Consider the following 18,778-nt stretch of genomic DNA (forward strand, 5'->3'; position numbering starts at 1 on the left):
GTGTGTGTGAGAAGTTGGTGGGATGGCTGTGTGTTGGGTGTGTGTGTCAGAAGTGGGTGGGATGGCTGTGTTTTGAGTGTGTGTGTGTGTGTGTGTGTGTGTGTGTGTGTGTGTGTGTGTGTGTGTGTGTGTGTGTGTGTGAAGTTGGTGGGATGGCTGTGTGTTGGGTGTGTGTGTGTCAGAAGTTGGTGGGATGGCTGTGTGTTGGGTGCATTAGTGTGTGCTATAGTCTGATGTGTGAATGGTGTGTGTTGAGGTATGTTTTCAGCGATTATGTCTTAGTGTGTGTGTGTCACTAAGTCTCACTGGTCTGTGTCATCTGAAGGCCACTAGTTTGTGATCTTAGTGTCACTGGTGTGTGATCTCAGGGTCACTAGTGTGTGTAGGGTAACCAACTGGTTCCTCCAAAAATACTGGTGAAAGGTGCGACACGCTCGAGACACACACACACACCCAACCCTCTCTCCGCTCCATGCTGTTTCCTCCTCTCCTTGGCCCCACCCCCAGGCTCCTGACACATCCTCCTGATTGTCTGCATTACTCAGCAGTAGTCAATCAGGATGAAGGAAGCTGTCCACCCCCCTAGCAGCAGCCCTGCTCTCTCCCCGCTCAGGGAAATCCAGCGGCCCTCCAAGCCGGTCAGGTCACTATGTCCAGAGAGGTAATACCAGACATACATAGACACATACATGTCCAGAGAGGTAATACCAGAGACATACATGTCCAGAGAGGTGATACCGGACACAGACATGTCCAGTATTACTTCTCATTTTTTACTGCACAGTGTCCAAATACAGGACAGTCCGGTTCAATACTGGACACCTGGCAACCTTAAGTGTGCGTGATCTCCGGGTCACTGGCGTGTTAAGGGGCTGCAGCAGGTGCAGGTGTCCTAGAGGTGTGCTCATGTCCTAGAGGTGTGCTCATGTCCTAGAGGTGTGCTCATGTCCTAGAGGTGTGCTCATGTCCTAGAGGTGTGCTCATGTTCTAGAGGTGTGCTCATGTCCTAGAGGTGTGCTCATGTCCTGTATGTTACAGGTAAGATGGGGATCCCGGAAGATTTGCTGCAGCAGTTGCAATCCCTGCGAAATGATGTGGAGAAAATACTCGATCAAAATAAAACGGTGTGTGAGGGTGTCATGGGGAGCAGAGGGTCGCCCCGTTACCCCATCCCGCAGAGCGTTTCTCCCTCACCCCCTTCTCGCAGAGCATCGCTCCCTCTCCCCCTCCCCTTAAGCGCCGCTCCCTCTTCCTCTTTCTGCAGAGCTTTGCTCCATCACCCCCTTACCACAGAGCGTTGCTCCCTCTCCCTCTCCCCTTAGAGCGTCGCTCCCTCTCCCGCCCCCTGCAGAACGTCGCTCCCTCTCCCCTTAGAGCTTCGCTGCCTCTTCCCCTTTCCGCAGAGCGTTGCTCCCTTACCCCCTCCCCGCAGAGCATTGCTCCCTCACCCCCCCGTTTCCCTGGCGTGACGCGCTGTGCCGCTCGCAGGATAAGGACGAGCTGAAGAACCTGCAGAGCGCTCTGCAGAAGCTGGACAAGGCTCTGCAGCGACTGGACACGAAGACCGACGCACTGGGGGATAATCTGGCAGAGACAGCGGTGAGGAGAGCGCGGGCATGAGGGGCACCGTGCCAGGGAAGGGGACCGTGCTGGGGGAGGGGGGGCACAGTGTCAGCAACACATGGACAGAGGAGGGTCTGGGGGGAAAGGACAGGTGTGGGAGGAGGGGGTTAGGCCTGTGACTGGGTTAAGAGGCCTGTGACTGGGGTAAGGGGCCAGTGACTGGGGTAAGGGGCCAGTGATTGGGGTAAGGAGCCAGTGACTGGGGTAAGGGGCCAGTGACTGGGGTAAGGGGCCAGTGACTGGGGTAAGGGGCCAGTGACTGGGGTAAGGGGCCAGTGACTGGGGTAAGGGGCCACTGACTGAGGTAAGGGGCCAGTGACTGAGGTAAGGGGCCAGTGACTGAGGTAAGGGGCCAGTGACTGAGGTAAGGGGCCAGTGACTGGGGTAAGGGGCCAGTGAGTGGGGTAAGAGGCCAGTGACTGGGGTAAGAGGCCAGTGACTGGGGTAAGAGGCCAGTGACTGGGGTAAGAGGCCAGTGACTGGGGTAAGAGGCCAGTGACCGGGGTAAGAGGCCAGTGACCGGGGTAAGAGGCCAGTGACCGGGGTAAGAGGCCCGAGACCGGGGTAAGAGGCCCGAGACCGGGGTAAGAGGCCCGAGACCGGGGTAAGAGGCCCGAGACCGGGGTAAGAGGCCCGAGATTGGGCTAAGACGCTCTCTTGTCTCTCGCCGCAGACCCTGCAGATTCAGATCGATGCGTTGGAGGGGAAGAAAATGGACCGGGATGAAATGATGTTGGAATTAAACACAGTGAGTGCTCCGCAGGGGCAGTAAGAAGGCGAGGGCAGAGTGCTCCGCAGGGGCAGTAAGAAGGCGAGGGCAGAGCGCTCCGCAGGGGCAGTAAGAAGGCGAGGGAGAGTGCTCCGCAGGGGCAGTAAGAAGGCGAGGGCAGAGCGCTCCGAAGGGGCAGTAAGAAGGCGAGTGCAGAGCGCTCCGCAGGGGCAGTAAGAAGGCGAGGGCAGAGAGCTCCGCAGGGGCAGTAAGAAGGCGAGGGCAGAGCGCTCCGCAGGGGCAGTAAGAAGGCGAGGGCAGAGCGCTCCGCAGGGGCAGTAAGAAGGCGAGGGCAGAGCGCTCCGCAGGGGCAGTAAGAAGGCGAGGGCAGAGCGCTCCGCAGGGCAGTAAGAAGGCGAGGGCAGAGCGCTCCGCAGGGGCAGTAAGAAGGCGAGGGCAGAGCGCTCCGCAGGGGCAGTAAGAAGGCGAGGGAGAGTGCTCCGCAGGGGCAGTAAGAAGGCGAGGGCAGAGCGCTCCGCAGGGGCAGTAAGAAGGCGAGGGCAGAGCGCTCTGCAGGGGCAGTAAGAAGGCGAGGGCAGAGTGCTCCGCAGGGGCAGTAAGAAGGCGAGGGCAGAGCGCTCCGCAGGGGCAGTAAGAAGGCGAGGGCAGAGCGCTCCGCAGGGGCAGTAAGAAGGCGAGGGAGAGCGCTCCGCAGGGGCAGTAAGAAGGCGAGGGCAGAGCGCTCCGCAGGGGCAGTAAGAAGGCGAGGGCAGAGCGCTCCGCAGGGGCAGTAAGAAGGCGAGGGCAGAGCGCTCTGCAGGGGCAGTAAGAAGGCGAGGGCAGAGTGCTCCGCAGGGGCAGTAAGAAGGCTGAGGGCAGAGCGCTCCGCAGGGGCAGTAAGAAGGCGAGGGCAGAGCGCTCCGCAGGGGCAGTAAGAAGGCGAGGGCAGAGCGCTCCGCTGGGGCAGTAAGAAGGCGAGGGCAGAGCGCTCCGCAGGGGCAGTAAGAAGGCGAGGGCAGAGCGCTCCGCAGGGGCAGTAAGAAGGCGAGGGCAGAGCGCTCCGCAGGGGCAGTAAGAAGGCAAGGGAAGAGCGCTCCGCTGGGGCAGTAAGAAGGCAAGGGCAGAGCGCTCCGCAGGGGCAGTAAGAAGGCGAGGGCAGAGCGCTCCGCAGGGGCAGTAAGAAGGCGAGGGAAGAGCACTCCGCTGGGGCAGTAAGAAGGCGAGGGCAGAGCGCTCCGCTGGGGCAGTAAGAAGGCGAGGGAGAGCGCTCCGCAGGGGCAGTAAGAAGGCGAGGGAAGAGCGCTCCGCTGGGGCAGTAAGAAGGCGAGGGCAGAGCGCTCCGCAGGGGCAGTAAGAAGGCGAGGGAGAGTGCTCCGCAGGGACAGTAGAAGGCGAGGGCAGAGCGCTCCGCAGGGGCAGTAAGAAGGCGAGGGCAGAGCGCTCCGCAGGGGCAGTAAGAAGGCGAGGGCAGAGCGCTCCGCAGGGGCAGTAAGAAGGCGAGGGCAGAGCGCTCCGAAGGGGCAGTAAGAAGGCGAGGGCAGAGCGCTCCGCAGGGGCAGTAAGAAGGCGAGGGCAGAGCGCTCCGCAGGGGCAGTAAGAAGGCGAGGCAGAGCGCTCCGCAGGGGCAGTAAGAAGGCGAGGGCAGAGCGCTCCGCAGGCGCAGTAAGGCGAGGGCAGAGTGCTCCGCAGGGGCAGTAAGAAGGCAAGGAAGAGCGCTCTGTTGGGCAGTAAGAAGGCGAGGGCAGAGCGCTCCGCAGGGGCAGTAAGGCGAGGGCAGAGCGCTCCGCAGGGGCAGTAAGAAGGCGAGGGAGAGTGCTCCGCAGGGGCAGTAAGAAGGCGAGGAGAGTGCTCCGCAGGGGCAGTAAGAAGGCGAGTGCAGAGCGCTCCGCAGGGGCAGTAAGAAGGCAAGGGCAGAGCGCTCCGCTGGGGCAGTAAGAAGGCGAGGGCAGAGCGCTCCGCTGGGGCAGTAAGAAGGCGAGGCAGAGCGCTCCGCTGGGGCAGTAAGAAGGCGAGGGCAGAGCGCTCCGCAGGGGCAGTAAGAAGGCGAGGGCAGAGCGCTCCGCAGAGGCAGTAAGAAGGCGAGGGCAGAGCGCTCCGCAGGGGCAGTAAGAAGGCGAGGGCAGAGCGCTCCGCAGGGGCAGTAAGAAGGCGAGGGCAGAGCGCTCCGCAGGGGCAGTAAGAAGGCGAGGGCAGAGCACTCCGCAGGGGCAGTAAGAAGGCAAGGGAAAAAAAGAAGAGCGCTCCGCTGGGGCAGTAAGAAGGCAAGGGCAGAGCGCTCCGCAGGGGCAGTAAGAAGGCGAGGGCAGAGCGCTCCGCAGGGGCAGTAAGAAGGCGAGGGAACAGCACTCCGCTGGGGCAGTAAGAAGGCGAGGCAGAGCGCTCCGCTGGGGCAGTAAGAAGGCGAGGGAGAGCGCTCCGCAGGGGCAGTAAGAAGGCGAGGGCAGAGCGCTCCGCAGGGGCAGTAAGAAGGCAAGGGCATAGCGCTCCGCTGGGGCAGTAAGAAGGCGAGGGCAGAGCGCTCCGCAGGGGCAGTAAGAAGGCGAGGGAGAGCGCTCCGCAGGGACAGTAAGAAGGCGAGGGCAGAGCGCTCCGAAGGGGCAGTAAGAAGGCGAGGGCAGAGCGTTCCGCAGGGGCAGTAAGAAGGCGAGGGCAGAGCGCTCCGCAGGGGCAGTAAGAAGGCGAGGGCAGAGCGCTCCGCAGGGGCAGTAAGAAGGCGAGGGCAGAGCGCTCCGCAGGGGCAGTAAGAAGGCGAGGGCAGAGCGCTCCGCAGGGGCAGTAAGAAGGCGAGGGCAGAGCGCTCCGCAGGCGCAGTAAGGCGAGGGCAGAGAGTGCTCCGCAGGGGCAGTAAGAGGCAAGGGAAGAGCGCTCTGTTGGGCAGTAAGAAGGCGAGGGCAGAGCGCTCCGCAGGGGCAGTAAGGCGAGGGCAGAGCGCTCCGCAGGGGCAGTAAGAAGGCGAGGGAGAGTGATCCGCAGGGGCAGTAAGAAGGCGAGGGCAGAGCGCTCCGCTGGGGCAGTAAGAAGGCGAGGGCAGAGCGCTCCGCAGGGGCAGTAAGAAGGCGAGGGCAGAGCGCTCCGCAGGCGCAGTAAGGCGAGGGCAGAGTGCTCCGCAGGGGCAGTAAGAAGGCAAGGGAAGAGCGCTCTGTTGGGCAGTAAGAAGGCGAGGGCAGAGCGCTCCGCAGGGGCAGTAAGGCGAGGGCAGAGCGCTCCGCAGGGGCAGTAAGAAGGCGAGGGAGAGTGCTCCGCAGGGGCAGTAAGAAGGCGAGGGAGAGTGCTCCGCAGGGGCAGTAAGAAGGCGAGTGCAGAGCGCTCCGCAGGGGCAGTAAGAAGGCAAGGGCAGAGCGCTCTCGCTGGGGCAGTAAGAAGGCGAGGGCAGAGCGCTCCGCTGGGGCAGTAAGAAGGCGAGGGCAGAGCGCTCCGCTGGGGCAGTAAGAAGGCGAGGGCAGAGCGCTCCGCAGGGGCAGTAAGAAGGCGAGGGCAGAGCGCTCCGCAGGGGCAGTAAGAAGGCGAGGGCAGAGCGCTCCGCAGGGGCAGTAAGAAGGCGAGGGCAGAGCGCTCCGCAGGGGCAGTAAGAAGGCGAGGGCAGAGCGCTCCGCAGGGGCAGTAAGAAGGCGAGGGCAGAGCACTCCGCAGGGGCAGTAAGAAGGCAAGGGAAGAGCGCTCCGCTGGGGCAGTAAGAAGGCAAGGGCAGAGCGCTCCGCAGGGGCAGTAAGAAGGCGAGGGCAGAGCGCTCCGCAGGGGCAGTAAGAAGGCGAGGGAAGAGCACTCCGCTGGGGCAGTAAGAAGGCGAGGGCAGAGCGCTCCGCTGGGGCAGTAAGAAGGCGAGGGAGAGCGCTCCGCAGGGGCAGTAAGAAGGCGAGGGCAGAGCGCTCCGCAGGGGCAGTAAGAAGGCAAGGGCATAGCGCTCCGCTGGGGCAGTAAGAAGGCGAGGGCAGAGCGCTCCGCAGGGGCAGTAAGAAGGCGAGGGAGAGCGCTCCGCAGGGACAGTAAGAAGGCGAGGGCAGAGCGCTCCGAAGGGGCAGTAAGAAGGCGAGGGCAGAGCGCTCCGCAGGGGCAGTAAGAAGGCGAGGGCAGAGCGCTCCGCAGGGGCAGTAAGAAGGCGAGGGCAGAGCGCTCCGCAGGGGCAGTAAGAAGGCGAGGGCAGAGCGCTCCACAGGGGCAGTAAGAAGGCGAGGGCAGAGCGCTCCGCAGGGGCAGTAAGAAGGCGAGGGCAGAGCGCTCCGCAGGCGCAGTAAGGCGAGGGCAGAGTGCTCCGCAGGGGCAGTAAGAAGGCAAGGGAAGAGCGCTCTGTTGGGCAGTAAGAAGGCGAGGGCAGAGCGCTCCGCAGGGGCAGTAAGGCGAGGGCAGAGCGCTCCGCAGGGGCAGTAAGAAGGCGAGGGAGAGTGATCCGCAGGGGCAGTAAGAAGGCGAGGGCAGAGCGCTCCGCAGGGGCAGTAAGAAGGCGAGGGCAGAGCGCTCCGCAGGGGCAGTAAGAAGGCGAGGGCAGAGCGCTCCACAGGGGCAGTAAGAAGGCGAGGGCAGAGCGCTCCGCTGGGGCAGTAAGAAGGCGAGGGCAGAGCGCTCCGCAGGGGCAGTAAGAAGGCGAGGGCAGAGCGCTCCGCAGGGGCAGTAAGAAGGCGAGGGCAGAGCGCTCCGCAGGGGCAGTAAGAAGGCGAGGGCAGAGCGCTCCGCAGGGGCAGTAAGAAGGCGAGGGAGAGTGATCCGCAGGGGCAGTAAGAAGGCGAGGGCAGAGCGCTCCGCTGGGGCAGTAAGAAGGCGAGGGCAGAGCGCTCCGCAGGGGCAGTAAGAAGGCGAGGGCAGAGCGCTCCGCAGGCGCAGTAAGGCGAGGGCAGAGTGCTCCGCAGGGGCAGTAAGAAGGCAAGGGAAGAGCGCTCTGTTGGGCAGTAAGAAGGCGAGGGCAGAGCGCTCCGCAGGGGCAGTAAGGCGAGGGCAGAGCGCTCCGCAGGGGCAGTAAGAAGGCGAGGGAGAGTGCTCCGCAGGGGCAGTAAGAAGGCGAGGGAGAGTGCTCCGCAGGGGCAGTAAGAAGGCGAGTGCAGAGCGCTCCGCAGGGGCAGTAAGAAGGCAAGGGCAGAGCGCTCCGCTGGGGCAGTAAGAAGGCGAGGGCAGAGCGCTCCGCTGGGGCAGTAAGAAGGCGAGGGCAGAGCGCTCCGCTGGGGCAGTAAGAAGGCGAGGGCAGAGCGCTCCGCAGGGGCAGTAAGAAGGCGAGGGCAGAGCGCTCCGCAGGGGCAGTAAGAAGGCGAGGGCAGAGCGCTCCGCAGGGGCAGTAAGAAGGCGAGGGCAGAGCGCTCCGCAGGGGCAGTAAGAAGGCGAGGGCAGAGCGCTCCGCAGGGGCAGTAAGAAGGCGAGGGCAGAGCACTCCGCAGGGGCAGTAAGAAGGCAAGGGAAGAGCGCTCCCCTGGGGCAGTAAGAAGGCAAGGGCAGAGCGCTCCGCAGGGGCAGTAAGAAGGCGAGGGCAGAGCGCTCCGCAGGGGCAGTAAGAAGGCGAGGGAAGAGCACTCCGCTGGGGCAGTAAGAAGGCGAGGGCAGAGCGCTCCGCTGGGGCAGTAAGAAGGCGAGGGAGAGCGCTCCGCAGGGGCAGTAAGAAGGCGAGGGCAGAGCGCTCCGCAGGGGCAGTAAGAAGGCAAGGGCATAGCGCTCCGCTGGGGCAGTAAGAAGGCGAGGGCAGAGCGCTCCGCAGGGGCAGTAAGAAGGCGAGGGAGAGCGCTCCGCAGGGACAGTAAGAAGGCGAGGGCAGAGCGCTCCGAAGGGGCAGTAAGAAGGCGAGGGCAGAGCGCTCCGCAGGGGCAGTAAGAAGGCGAGGGCAGAGCACTCCGCAGGGGCAGTAAGAAGGCGAGGGCAGAGCGCTCCGCAGGGGCAGTAAGAAGGCGAGGGCAGAGCGCTCCGCAGGGGCAGTAAGAAGGCGAGGGCAGAGCGCTCCGCAGGGGCAGTAAGAAGGCGAGGGCAGAGCGCTCCGCAGGCGCAGTAAGGCGAGGGCAGAGTGCTCCGCAGGGGCAGTAAGAAGGCAAGGGAAGAGCGCTCTGTTGGGCAGTAAGAAGGCGAGGGCAGAGCGCTCCGCAGGGGCAGTAAGGCGAGGGCAGAGCGCTCCGCAGGGGCAGTAAGAAGGCGAGGGAGAGTGATCCGCAGGGGCAGTAAGAAGGCGAGGGCAGAGCGCTCCGCTGGGGCAGTAAGAAGGCGAGGGCAGAGCGCTCCGCAGGGGCAGTAAGAAGGCGAGGGCAGAGCGCTCCGCAGGGGCAGTAAGAAGGCGAGGGCAGAGCGCTCCGCAGGGGCAGTAAGAAGGCGAGGGCAGAGCGCTCCGCAGGGGCAGTAAGAAGGCGAGGGCAGAGCGCTCCGCAGGGGCAGTAAGAAGGCGAGGGCAGAGCGCTCCGCAGGGGCAGTAAGAAGGCGAGGGCAGAGCGCTCCGCAGGGGCAGTAAGAAGGCGAGGGCAGAGCGCTCCGCAGGGGCAGTAAGAAGGCGAGGGAGAGTGCTCCGCAGGGGCAGTAAGAAGGCGAGGGAGAGTGCTCCGCAGGGGCAGTAAGAAGGCGAGTGCAGAGCGCTCCGCAGGGGCAGTAAGAAGGCAAGGGCAGAGCGCTCCGCTGGGGCAGTAAGAAGGCGAGGGCAGAGCGCTCCGCTGGGGCAGTAAGAAGGCGAGGGCAGAGCGCTCCGCAGGGGCAGTAAGAAGGCGAGGGCAGAGCGCTCCGCTGGGGCAGTAAGAAGGCGAGGGCAGAGCGCTCCGCTGGGGCAGTAAGAAGGCGAGGGCAGTGCGCTCCGCTGGGGCAGTAAGAAGGCGAGGGCAGAGTGCTCCGCAGGGGCAGTAAGAAGGCGAGGGCAGAGTGCTCCGCAGGGGCAGTAAGAAGGCGAGGGCAGAGTGCTCCGCAGGGGCAGTAAGAAGGCGAGGGCAGAGTGCTCCGCAGGGGCAGTAAGAAGGCGAGGGCAGAGTGCTCCGCAGGGGCAGTAAGAAGGCGAGGGCAGAGCGCTCCGCAGGGGCAGTAAGAAGGCGAGGGCAGTGCGCTCCGCTGGGGCAGTAAGAAGGCGAGGGCAGTGCGCTCCGCTGGGGCAGTAAGAAGGCGAGGGCAGAGCGCTCCGGAGGGGCAGTAAGAAGGCGAGGGCAGAGCGCTCCACAGGGGCAGTAAGAAGGCGAGGGCAGAGCGCTCCGCAGGGGCAGTAAGAAGGCGAGGGCAGTGCGCTCTGGGGGGGCAGTAAGAAGGCAAGGGCAGAGCGCTCCGCAGGGGCAGTAAGAAGGTGAGGGCAGAGCGCTCCGGAGGGGCAGTAAGAAGGCGAGGGCAGAGCGCTCCACAGGGGCAGTAAGAAGGCGAGGGCAGAGCGCTCCGCAGGGGCAGTAAGAAGGCGAGGGCAGTGCGCTCTGGGGGGGCAGTAAGAAGGCGAGGGCAGAGCACTCCGCAGGGGCAGTAAGAAGGTGAGGGCAGTGCGCTCCGCTGGGGCAGTAAGAAGGCGAGGGCAGAGCGCTCCGGAGGGGCAGTAAGAAGGCGAGGGCAGAGCGCTCCGCAGGGGCAGTAAGAAGGCGAGGGCAGAGCGCTCCGCAGGGGCAGTAAGAAGGCGAGGGCAGTGCGCTCCGCTGGGGCAGTAAGAAGGCGAGGGCAGTGCGCTCCGCTGGGGCAGTAAGAAGGCGAGGGCAGTGCGCTCCGCTGGGGCAGTAAGAAGGCGAGGGCAGTGCGCTCCGCTGGGGCAGTAAGAAGGCGAGGGCAGAGCGCTCCGCAGGGGCAGTAAGAAGGCGAGGGCAGAGCGCTCCGCTGGGGCAGTAAGAAGGCGAGGGCAGAGCGCTCCGCAGGGGCAGTAAGAAGGCGAGGGCAGAGCGCTCCGCAGGGGCAGTAAGAAGGCGAGGGCAGAGCGCTCCGCAGGGGCAGTAAGAAGGCGAGGGCAGTGCGCTCCGCTGGGGCAGTAAGAAGGCGAGGGCAGTGCGCTCCGCTGGGGCAGTAAGAAGGCAAGGGCAGAGCGCTCCGCAGGGGCAGTAAGAAGGCGAGGGCAGAGCGCTCCGCAGGGGCAGTAAGAAGGCGAGGGCAGAGCGCTCCGCAGGGGCAGTAAGAAGGCGAGGGCAGAGCGCTCCGCAGGGGCAGTAAGAAGGCAAGGGCAGAGCGCTCCGCAGGGGCAGTAAGAAGGCGAGGGCAGAGCGCTCCGCAGGGGCAGTAAGAAGGCGAGGGCAGTGCGCTCCGCTGGGGCAGTAAGAAGGCGAGGGCAGTGCGCTCCGCTGGGGCAGTAAGAAGGCAAGGGCAGAGCGCTCCGCAGGGGCAGTAAGAAGGCGAGGGCAGAGCGCTCCGCAGGGGCAGTAAGAAGGCGAGGGCAGAGCGCTCCGCAGGGGCAGTAAGAAGGCGAGGGCAGAGCGCTCCGCAGGGGCAGTAAGAAGGCGAGGGCAGAGCGCTCCGCAGGCGCAGTAAGGCGAGGGCAGAGTGCTCCGCAGGGGCAGTAAGAAGGCGAGGGCAGAGCGCTCCGCAGGGGCAGTAAGAAGGCAAGGGCAGAGCGCTCCGCTGGGGCAGTAAGAAGGCGAGGGAAGAGCGCTCTGTTGGGCAGTAAGAAGGCGAGGGCAGAGCGCTCCGCAGGGGCAGTAAGAAGGCGAGGGAGAGTGCTCCGCAGGGGCAGTAAGAAGGCGAGTGCAGAGCGCTCCGCAGGGGCAGTAAGAAGGCAAGGGCAGAGCGCTCCGCTGGGGCAGTAAGAAGGCGAGGGCAGAGCGCTCCGCTGGGGCAGTAAGAAGGCGAGGGCAGAGCGCTCCGCAGGGGCAGTAAGAAGGCGAGGGCAGAGCGCTCCGCTGGGGCAGTAAGAAGGCGAGGGCAGAGCGCTCCGCAGGGGCAGTAAGAAGGCGAGGGCAGAGCGCTCCGCAGGGGCAGTAAGAAGGCGAGGGCAGAGCGCTCCGCTGGGGCAGTAAGAAGGCGAGGGCAGAGCGCTCCGCAGGGGCAGTAAGAAGGCGAGGGCAGAGCGCTCCGCAGGGGCAGTAAGAAGGCGAGGGCAGAGCGCTCCGCTGGGGCAGTAAGAAGGCGAGGGCAGAGTGCTCCGCAGGGGCAGTAAGAAGGCGAGGGCAGAGCGCTCCGCAGGGGCAGTAAGAAGGCGAGGACAGTGCGCTCCGCTGGGGCAGTAAGAAGGCGAGGGCAGTGCGCTCCGCTGGGGCAGTAAGAAGGCGAGGGCAGAGCGCTCCACAGGGGCAGTAAGAAGGTGAGGGCAGAGCGCTCTGGAGGGGCAGTAAGAAGGCGAGTGCAGAGCGCTCCGCTGAGGCAGTAAGAAGGTGAGGGCAGTGCGCTCTGGGGGGGCAGTAAGAAGGCAAGGGCAGAGCGCTCCGCAGGGGCAGTAAGAAGGTGAGGGCAGTGCGCTCCACAGGGGCAGTAAGGCGAGGGCAGAGCGCTCCACAGGGGCAGTAAGAAGGCAAGGGCAGAGCGCTCCGCAGGGGCAGTAAGAAGGTGAGGGCAGAGCGCTCCGCAGGGGCAGTAAGAAGGTGAGGGCAGAGCGCTCTGGCAGGGGGGCAGTAACGAGGCCAGGGCAGATCGCTCTGCGGGGGTGGTAACAAGGCCGGGGCAGAGAGCTCCGCGGGGGCTGTAACAAGGCAGGGCAGAGTGCTCCATGGGGGCAGTAACGAGGCAGGGCAGAGTGCTCCACAGGGGCAGTAACGAGGCGGGGGCAATAACGAGGTTTTGCGAGACCCCCTGGCAGTAACGGGGTTACGAGCAAGGTGAGGGCAGGAACGAGGTGATCTCCCCGTCTTACCCGCAGAAAGCCGACAAGCGGGCAGTGGATGCCAAGGTGGGTAACGACCAGCTGGAGGCCACGATGAGTGAGGTCAGCACCGTGCTGGATGATCTCATGAAAAAGCTGGCGCTGCAGGAGGCAGAGTGGCAAAGCATGCTGGGAAAACTGCTGGCGGGGCTGGAGGACAAGGTAACGCAACAATACAAAGATACCACTACACAACTATACAACCACACAAGACAGTACCACAGCTACCTAATTGCACAAGACTGCAGAATTTGGCCAATCAACAACACATACTGACACACTGTTGCCAGAGCATGCTGGGAAATCGGTGCCTCTCTGTACCCCCCTCCTGTGCCTCTCTGTACCCCCTCCTGTGCGTCTCTGTCCCCCCTCCTGTGCCTCTGGTCCCCCTCCTGTGCCTCTCTGTCCCCCTTCCTGTGCCTCTCTGTACCCCCTCCTGTGCCTCTCTGTACCACCTCCTGTCCCTCCTCCTGTGCCTCTCTGTCCCCCCTCCTGTGCCTCTCTGTCCCCTCTCCTGTGCCTCTCTGTCCCCCCTCCTGTGCCTCTCTGTACCCCCTCCTGTGCCTCTTTGTACCCTGTGCCTCTCGGTAACCCCTCCTGTGCCTCTCTGTCCCCCCCGTGCCCCTCTGGCCCCCCCGTGCCTCTCTGCCCCCCTCGTGCCTCTCTGCACCCCACCCTGTGCCTCTCTGCCCCCCCTCCTGTGCCTCTCTGCCCCCCTTCCTGTGCCTCTCTGTCCCCCCTCCTGTGCCTCTGTCCCCCCTTCTGTGCCTCTCTGTCCCTCCGTGCCTCTCTGACCCCCCGTGAGCCTCTGCCCCCCCTTTACATCTCTGTACCCTCCTCCTGTGCCTCTCTGCACCCTTCTCCTGTGCCTCTCTGTACCCTTCTCCTGTCCCTCTCTGTACCCCCCTCCTGTGCTCTTTATACCCCAATCCTGTGCCTCTCTTTACTTCCCTCCTCCCTCCTGTGCCTCTCTGTACCCCCTCCTGTGCCTCTCTGTACCCCCTCCTGTGCCTCTGTCCCTTCCTCCTGTGCCTCTCTGTACCCCCTCCTGTGCCTCTGTCCCTTCCTCCTGTGCCTCTCTGTACCCCCCTCCTGTGCCCCTCTGTACCCCCCTCCTGTGCCTCTCTTTTCCTTCCCCCTGTGCCTCTCTCTCCCCCTCCCTGTGCCTCTCTCTCCACCCTCCCTGTGCCTCTCTCTCCCCCCTCCCTGTGCCTCTCTCTCCCCCCCTGTGCCTCTCTCTCCTCCCCGTATGAGTGCCACTCTCTGCCCCCAGCTGGGCCGCTCGGATCTGGACTCTGTGCTCCGGGACCTGGAGGAGATGTGGCGCATCCTGAAGAAACACGACAGCGTCGAAGAACAATTCGACCTCGACAGCGCGGCCGGCTCCAGGAAGTGAGTGTGCTCGAGGGTCAGAGGCAACACAACTCCTGAGTGCCTTTCAATGGCAGTGACATGGTTAAGGGCTCAGTCCCTCCTAGGGGCAAAGTGTACTAATGGCAGTGACATGGTTAAGGGGTCAGTCCCTCCTAGGAGCAAAGTGTACTAATGGCAGTGACAGGGTTAAGGGGTCAGTCCCTCCTAGGAGCAAAGTGTACTAATGGCAGTGACATGGTTAAGGGATCAGTCTCTCCTAGGGGCAAAGTGTACTAACGGCAGTGACAGGGTTAAGGGATCAGTCTCTCCTAGGAGCAAAGTGTACTAATGGCAGTGACATGGTTAAGGGGTCAGTCCCTCCTAGGGGCAAAGTGTACTAATGGCAGTGACATGGTTAAGGGGTCAGTCCCTCCTAGGGGCAAAGTGTACTAATGGCAGTGACAGGGTTAAGGGGTCAGTCCCTCCTAGGAGCAAAGTGTACTAATGGCAGTGACAGGGTTAAGGGGTCAGTCCCTCCTAGGGGCAAAGTGTACTAATGGCAGTGACATGGTTAAGGGATCAGTCCCTCCTAGGGGCAAAGTGTACTAATGGCAGTGACATGGTTAAGGGATCAGTCCCTCCTAGGAGCAAAGTGTACTAATGGCAGTGACATGGTTAAGGGGTCAGTCCCTCCTAGGGGCAAAGTGTACTAATGGCAGTGACAGGTTTAAGGGGTCAGTCCCTCCTAGGGGCGAAGTGTACTAATGGCAGTGACAGGGTTAAGGGGTCAGTCCCTCCTAGGGGCGAAGTGTACTAATGGCAGTGACAGGGTTAAGGGGTCAGTCCCTCCTAGGGGCGAAGTGTACTAATGGCAGTGACATGGTTAAGGGGTCAGTCCCTCCTAGGGGCAAAGTGTACTAATGGCAGTGACAGGGTTAAGGGCTCAGTCCCTCCTAGGGGCAAAGTGTACTAATGGCAGTGACAGGGTTAAGGGGTCAGTCCCTCCTAGGGGCAAAGTGTACTAATGGCAGTGACATGGTTAAGGGGTCAGTCCCTCCTAGGGGCGAAGTGTACTAATGGCAGTGACATGGTTAAGGGGTCAGTCCCTCCTAGGGGCAAAGTGTACTAATGGCAGTGACAGGGTTAAGGGCTCAGTCCCTCCTAGGGGCAAAGTGTACTAATGGCAGTGACAGGGTTAAGGGGTCAGTCCCTCCTAGGGGCAAAGTGTACTAATGGCAGTGACATGGTTAAGGGCTCAGTCCCTCCTAGGGGCAAAGTGTACTAATGGCAGTGACAGGGTTAAGGGGTCAGTCCCTCCTAGGAGCAAAGTGTACTAATGGCAGTGACATGTTTAAGGGCTCAGTCCCTCCTAGGGACAAAGTGTACTAATGGCAGTGACATGGTTAAGGGGTCAGTCCCTCCTAGGGGCGAAGTGTACTAATGGCAGTGACAGGGTTAAGGGGTCAGTCCCTCCTAGGGGCGAAGTGTACTAATGGCAGTGACATGGTTAAGGGGTCAGTCCCTCCTAGGGGCAAAGTGTACTAATGGCAGTGACAGGGTTAAGGGCTCAGTCCCTCCTAGGGGCAAAGTGTACTAATGGCAGTGACAGGGTTAAGGGGTCAGTCCCTCCTAGGGGCAAAGTGTACTAATGGCAGTGACATGGTTAAGGGGTCAGTCCCTCCTAGGGGCGAAGTGTACTAATGGCAGTGACATGGTTAAGGGGTCAGTCCCTCCTAGGGGCAAAGTGTACTAATGGCAGTGACAGGGTTAAGGGCTCAGTCCCTCCTAGGGGCAAAGTGTACTAATGGCAGTGACAGGGTTAAGGGGTCAGTCCCTCCTAGGGGCAAAGTGTACTAATGGCAGTGACATGGTTAAGGGCTCAGTCCCTCCTAGGGGCAAAGTGTACTAATGGCAGTGACAGGGTTAAGGGGTCAGTCCCTCCTAGGAGCAAAGTGTACTAATGGCAGTGACATGTTTAAGGGCTCAGTCCCTCCTAGGGACAAAGTGTACTAATGGCAGTGACATGGTTAAGGGGTCAGTCCCTCCTAGGGGCAAAGTGTACTAATGGCAGTGACAGGGTTAAGGGGTCAGTCCCTCCTAGGGGCAAAGTGTACTAATGGCAGTGACAGGGTTAAGGGGTCAGTCCCTCCTAGGGGCAAAGTGTACTAATGGCAGTGACATGGTTAAGGGCTCAGTCCCTCCTAGGGGCAAAGTGTACTAATGGCAGTGACATGGTTAAGGGGTCAGTCCCTCCTAGGGGCAAAGTGTACTAATGGCAGTGACATGGTTAAGGGGTCAGTCCCTCCTAGGGGCAAAGTGTACTAATGGCAGTGACATGGTTAAGGGCTCAGTCCCTCCTAGGGGCAAAGTGTACTAATGGCAGTGACAGGGTTAAGGGCTCAGTCCCTCCTAGGGGCAAAGTGTACTAATGGCAGTGACATGGTTAAGGGCTCAGTCCCTCCTAGGGGCAAAGTGTACTAATGGCAGTGACATGGTTAAGGGGTCAGTCCCTCCTAGGGGCAAAGTGTACTAATGGCAGTGACATGGTTAAGGGGTCAGTCCCTCCTAGGGGCAAAGTGTACTAATGGCAGTGACATGGTTAAGGGGTCAGTCCCTCCTAGGGGCAAAGTGTACTAATGGCAGTGACAGGGTTAAGGGGTCAGTCCCTCCTAGGAGCAAAGTGTACTAATGGCAGTGACATGGTTAAGGGGTCAGTCCCTCCTAGGGGCAAAGTGTACTAATGGCAGTGACATGGTTAAGGGGTCAGTCCCTCCTAGGGGCAAAGTGTACTAATGGCAGTGACATGGTTAAGGGGTCATTCCCTCCTAAGGGCAAAGTGTACTAATGGCAGTGACATGGTTAAGGGGTCAGTCCCCCCTAGGGGCAAAGTGTACTAATGCAGTGACAGGGTTAAGGGGTCAGTCCCTCCTAGGGGCAAAGTGTACTAATGGCAGTGACATGGTTAAGGGGTCAGTCCCTCCTAGGACCAAAGTGTACTAATGGCAGTGACATGGTTAAGGGGTCAGTCCCTCCTAGGACCAAAGTGTACTAATGGCAGTGACATGGTTAAGGGGTCAGTCCCTCCTAGGACCAAAGTGTACTAATGGCAGTGACATAGTTAAGGGCTCAGTTCCTCCTAGGGGCAAAATGTACTAATGGCAGTGACATGTTTAAGGGGTCTGTCCCTCCTAGGGGCAAAGTGTACTAATGGCAGTGACAGGGTTAAGGGGTCAGTCCCACCTAGGAGCAAAGTGTACTAATGGCAGTGACATGGTTAAGGGGTCAGTCCCACCTAGGAGCAAAGTGTACTAATGGCAGTGACATGGTTAAGGGGTCAGTCCCTCCTAGGAGCAAAGTATACTAATGGCAGTGACATGGTTAAGGGGTCAGTCCCTCCTAGGGGCAAAGTGTACTAATGGCAGTGACATGGTTAAGGGGTCAGTCCCTCCTAGGGGCAAAGTGTACTAATGGCAGTGACATGGTTAAGGGGTCATTCCCTCCTAAGGGCAAAGTGTACTAATGGCAGTGACATGGTTAAGGGGTCAGTCCCCCCTAGGGGCAAAGTGTACTAATGCAGTGACAGGGTTAAGGGGTCAGTCCCTCCTAGGGGCAAAGTGTACTAATGGCAGTGACATGGTTAAGGGGTCAGTCCCTCCTAGGACCAAAGTGTACTAATGGCAGTGACATGGTTAAGGGGTCAGTCCCTCCTAGGACCAAAGTGTACTAATGGCAGTGACATGGTTAAGGGGTCAGTCCCTCCTAGGACCAAAGTGTACTAATGGCAGTGACATAGTTAAGGGCTCAGTTCCTCCTAGGGGCAAAATGTACTAATGGCAGTGACATGTTTAAGGGGTCTGTCCCTCCTAGGGGCAAAGTGTACTAATGGCAGTGACAGGGTTAAGGGGTCAGTCCCACCTAGGAGCAAAGTGTACTAATGGCAGTGACATGGTTAAGGGGTCAGTCCCACCTAGGAGCAAAGTGTACTAATGGCAGTGACATGGTTAAGGGGTCAGTCCCTCCTAGGAGCAAAGTATACTAATGGCAGTGACATGGTTAAGGGGTCAGTCCCTCCTAGGGGCAAAGTGTACTAATGGCAGTGACATGGTTAAGGGGTCTGTCCCTCCAAGGAGCAAAGTGTACTAATGGCAGTGACATGTTTAAGGGGTCAGTCCCTCCTAGGGGCAAAGTGTACTAATGGCAGTGACATGGTTAAGGGGTCACATCTGGGTGATTGTTGCCTATACGTACTTTTTAAAAATTTGAGAGCTATTATATAAACATGATGAGCTGAGACTTGGGAGGAGTGTGATTGACTCTGGCTGCTCCCTACTGTCTGATGTCACCATGTTTTTAACAACAGTTTGCCCAAACAAAGACCCCTCTCTCCTCCTCCCCTTATCTTTATTGGTTCTCTGATCAGGGATCGCTCTTTAAATAAGATGACATAATGTGACTCTTTTATAATATAATGGCACACACATATACACACTACTCCCTGTCATTCATGCTTTGGCAATACTGAAATATTCTTTCGTCATGCCAATGAAGCTGATTTTATTTATTTATATATGAATGGCAGGGTGAAAGGCCTATATATATATATATATATATATATATATATATATATATATATATATATATATATATATATATATATCTCAAATGGAAATATTACTGTATGCTCATTTGCATGTCTTAGACAGATCTGCAACCCTGCCTTTCACCATTATCACCCAGCCTACAGCGCTTCCAATGCAGCAAGGGATTCTGGGAAATGACATGCAAATGAGCACACAGTGCCACCTTTTGCTTCAAAACCATATTACAGGGTCCCCGTGTATATACACCTCTACATATATATATATATCCAATTCTGTGTCCGTCCACAGGAAGTTGTTTGAGAAAGTTAGGTGCATTTCTTGTGACCGTTCTGTAACCATGGCAACTGGACCGTGAGTATCCTATCAGGAGCTCTCTCTAGATACCTTATTGCTTTCTCACACACTCTCTCTCTCACACACACTCTAACACACACATACTCTCTCTCACACATTCTCTCTCACACATTCTCTCTCACACACACTCTCACACACGCACACTCTCACTTTCTGTCACACTTTGTCTCTCTCGCACACACACACCCACTCTCACTCTTACTCTCTCACACATTCACTCTCTCACACACTCGCTCTCTCACACAGTATCACTCTCTCTCTCCTTCCCTTCTTGTAGTGTATGTATCACTCCCTCTCTTACCAACCTCTCTCCTCTCCCCTTTTTGCAGGCACCTTATTACAGTGCGCACGGCCCCTCTGCTCCCCCGGAATCGCCCGAACAGTACAGAGTTCAGTCGTGACCAGAACTCGGGGTGAGGAGAGAACACGCAGGGCCTCTCACCCATA

The 18,778-nt window shown here is 60.3% G+C and overlaps 1 protein-coding gene across 1 annotated transcript in view; it reads left to right on the top strand.

Annotated features, from left to right (window-relative positions):
• Positions 1–18,778, top strand: part of C11H16orf96 (chromosome 11 C16orf96 homolog) — a 43,527-nt gene that overhangs the window by 21,534 nt on the left and 3,215 nt on the right. The window contains exons 7-13 of the mRNA XM_075566321.1: positions 1,039–1,124; positions 1,489–1,599; positions 2,297–2,371; positions 12,021–12,185; positions 13,297–13,415; positions 18,266–18,328; positions 18,661–18,744. Of these exons, the coding sequence (XP_075422436.1) occupies positions 1,039–1,124; positions 1,489–1,599; positions 2,297–2,371; positions 12,021–12,185; positions 13,297–13,415; positions 18,266–18,328; positions 18,661–18,744 (703 nt within the window). The remainder of the gene's footprint in view (positions 1–1,038; positions 1,125–1,488; positions 1,600–2,296; positions 2,372–12,020; positions 12,186–13,296; positions 13,416–18,265; positions 18,329–18,660; positions 18,745–18,778) is intronic.

Source organism: Ascaphus truei, chromosome 11 (assembly GCF_040206685.1).
Source record: "Ascaphus truei isolate aAscTru1 chromosome 11, aAscTru1.hap1, whole genome shotgun sequence".
In the NCBI taxonomy this organism is placed as follows: domain Eukaryota; kingdom Metazoa; phylum Chordata; class Amphibia; order Anura; family Ascaphidae; genus Ascaphus; species Ascaphus truei.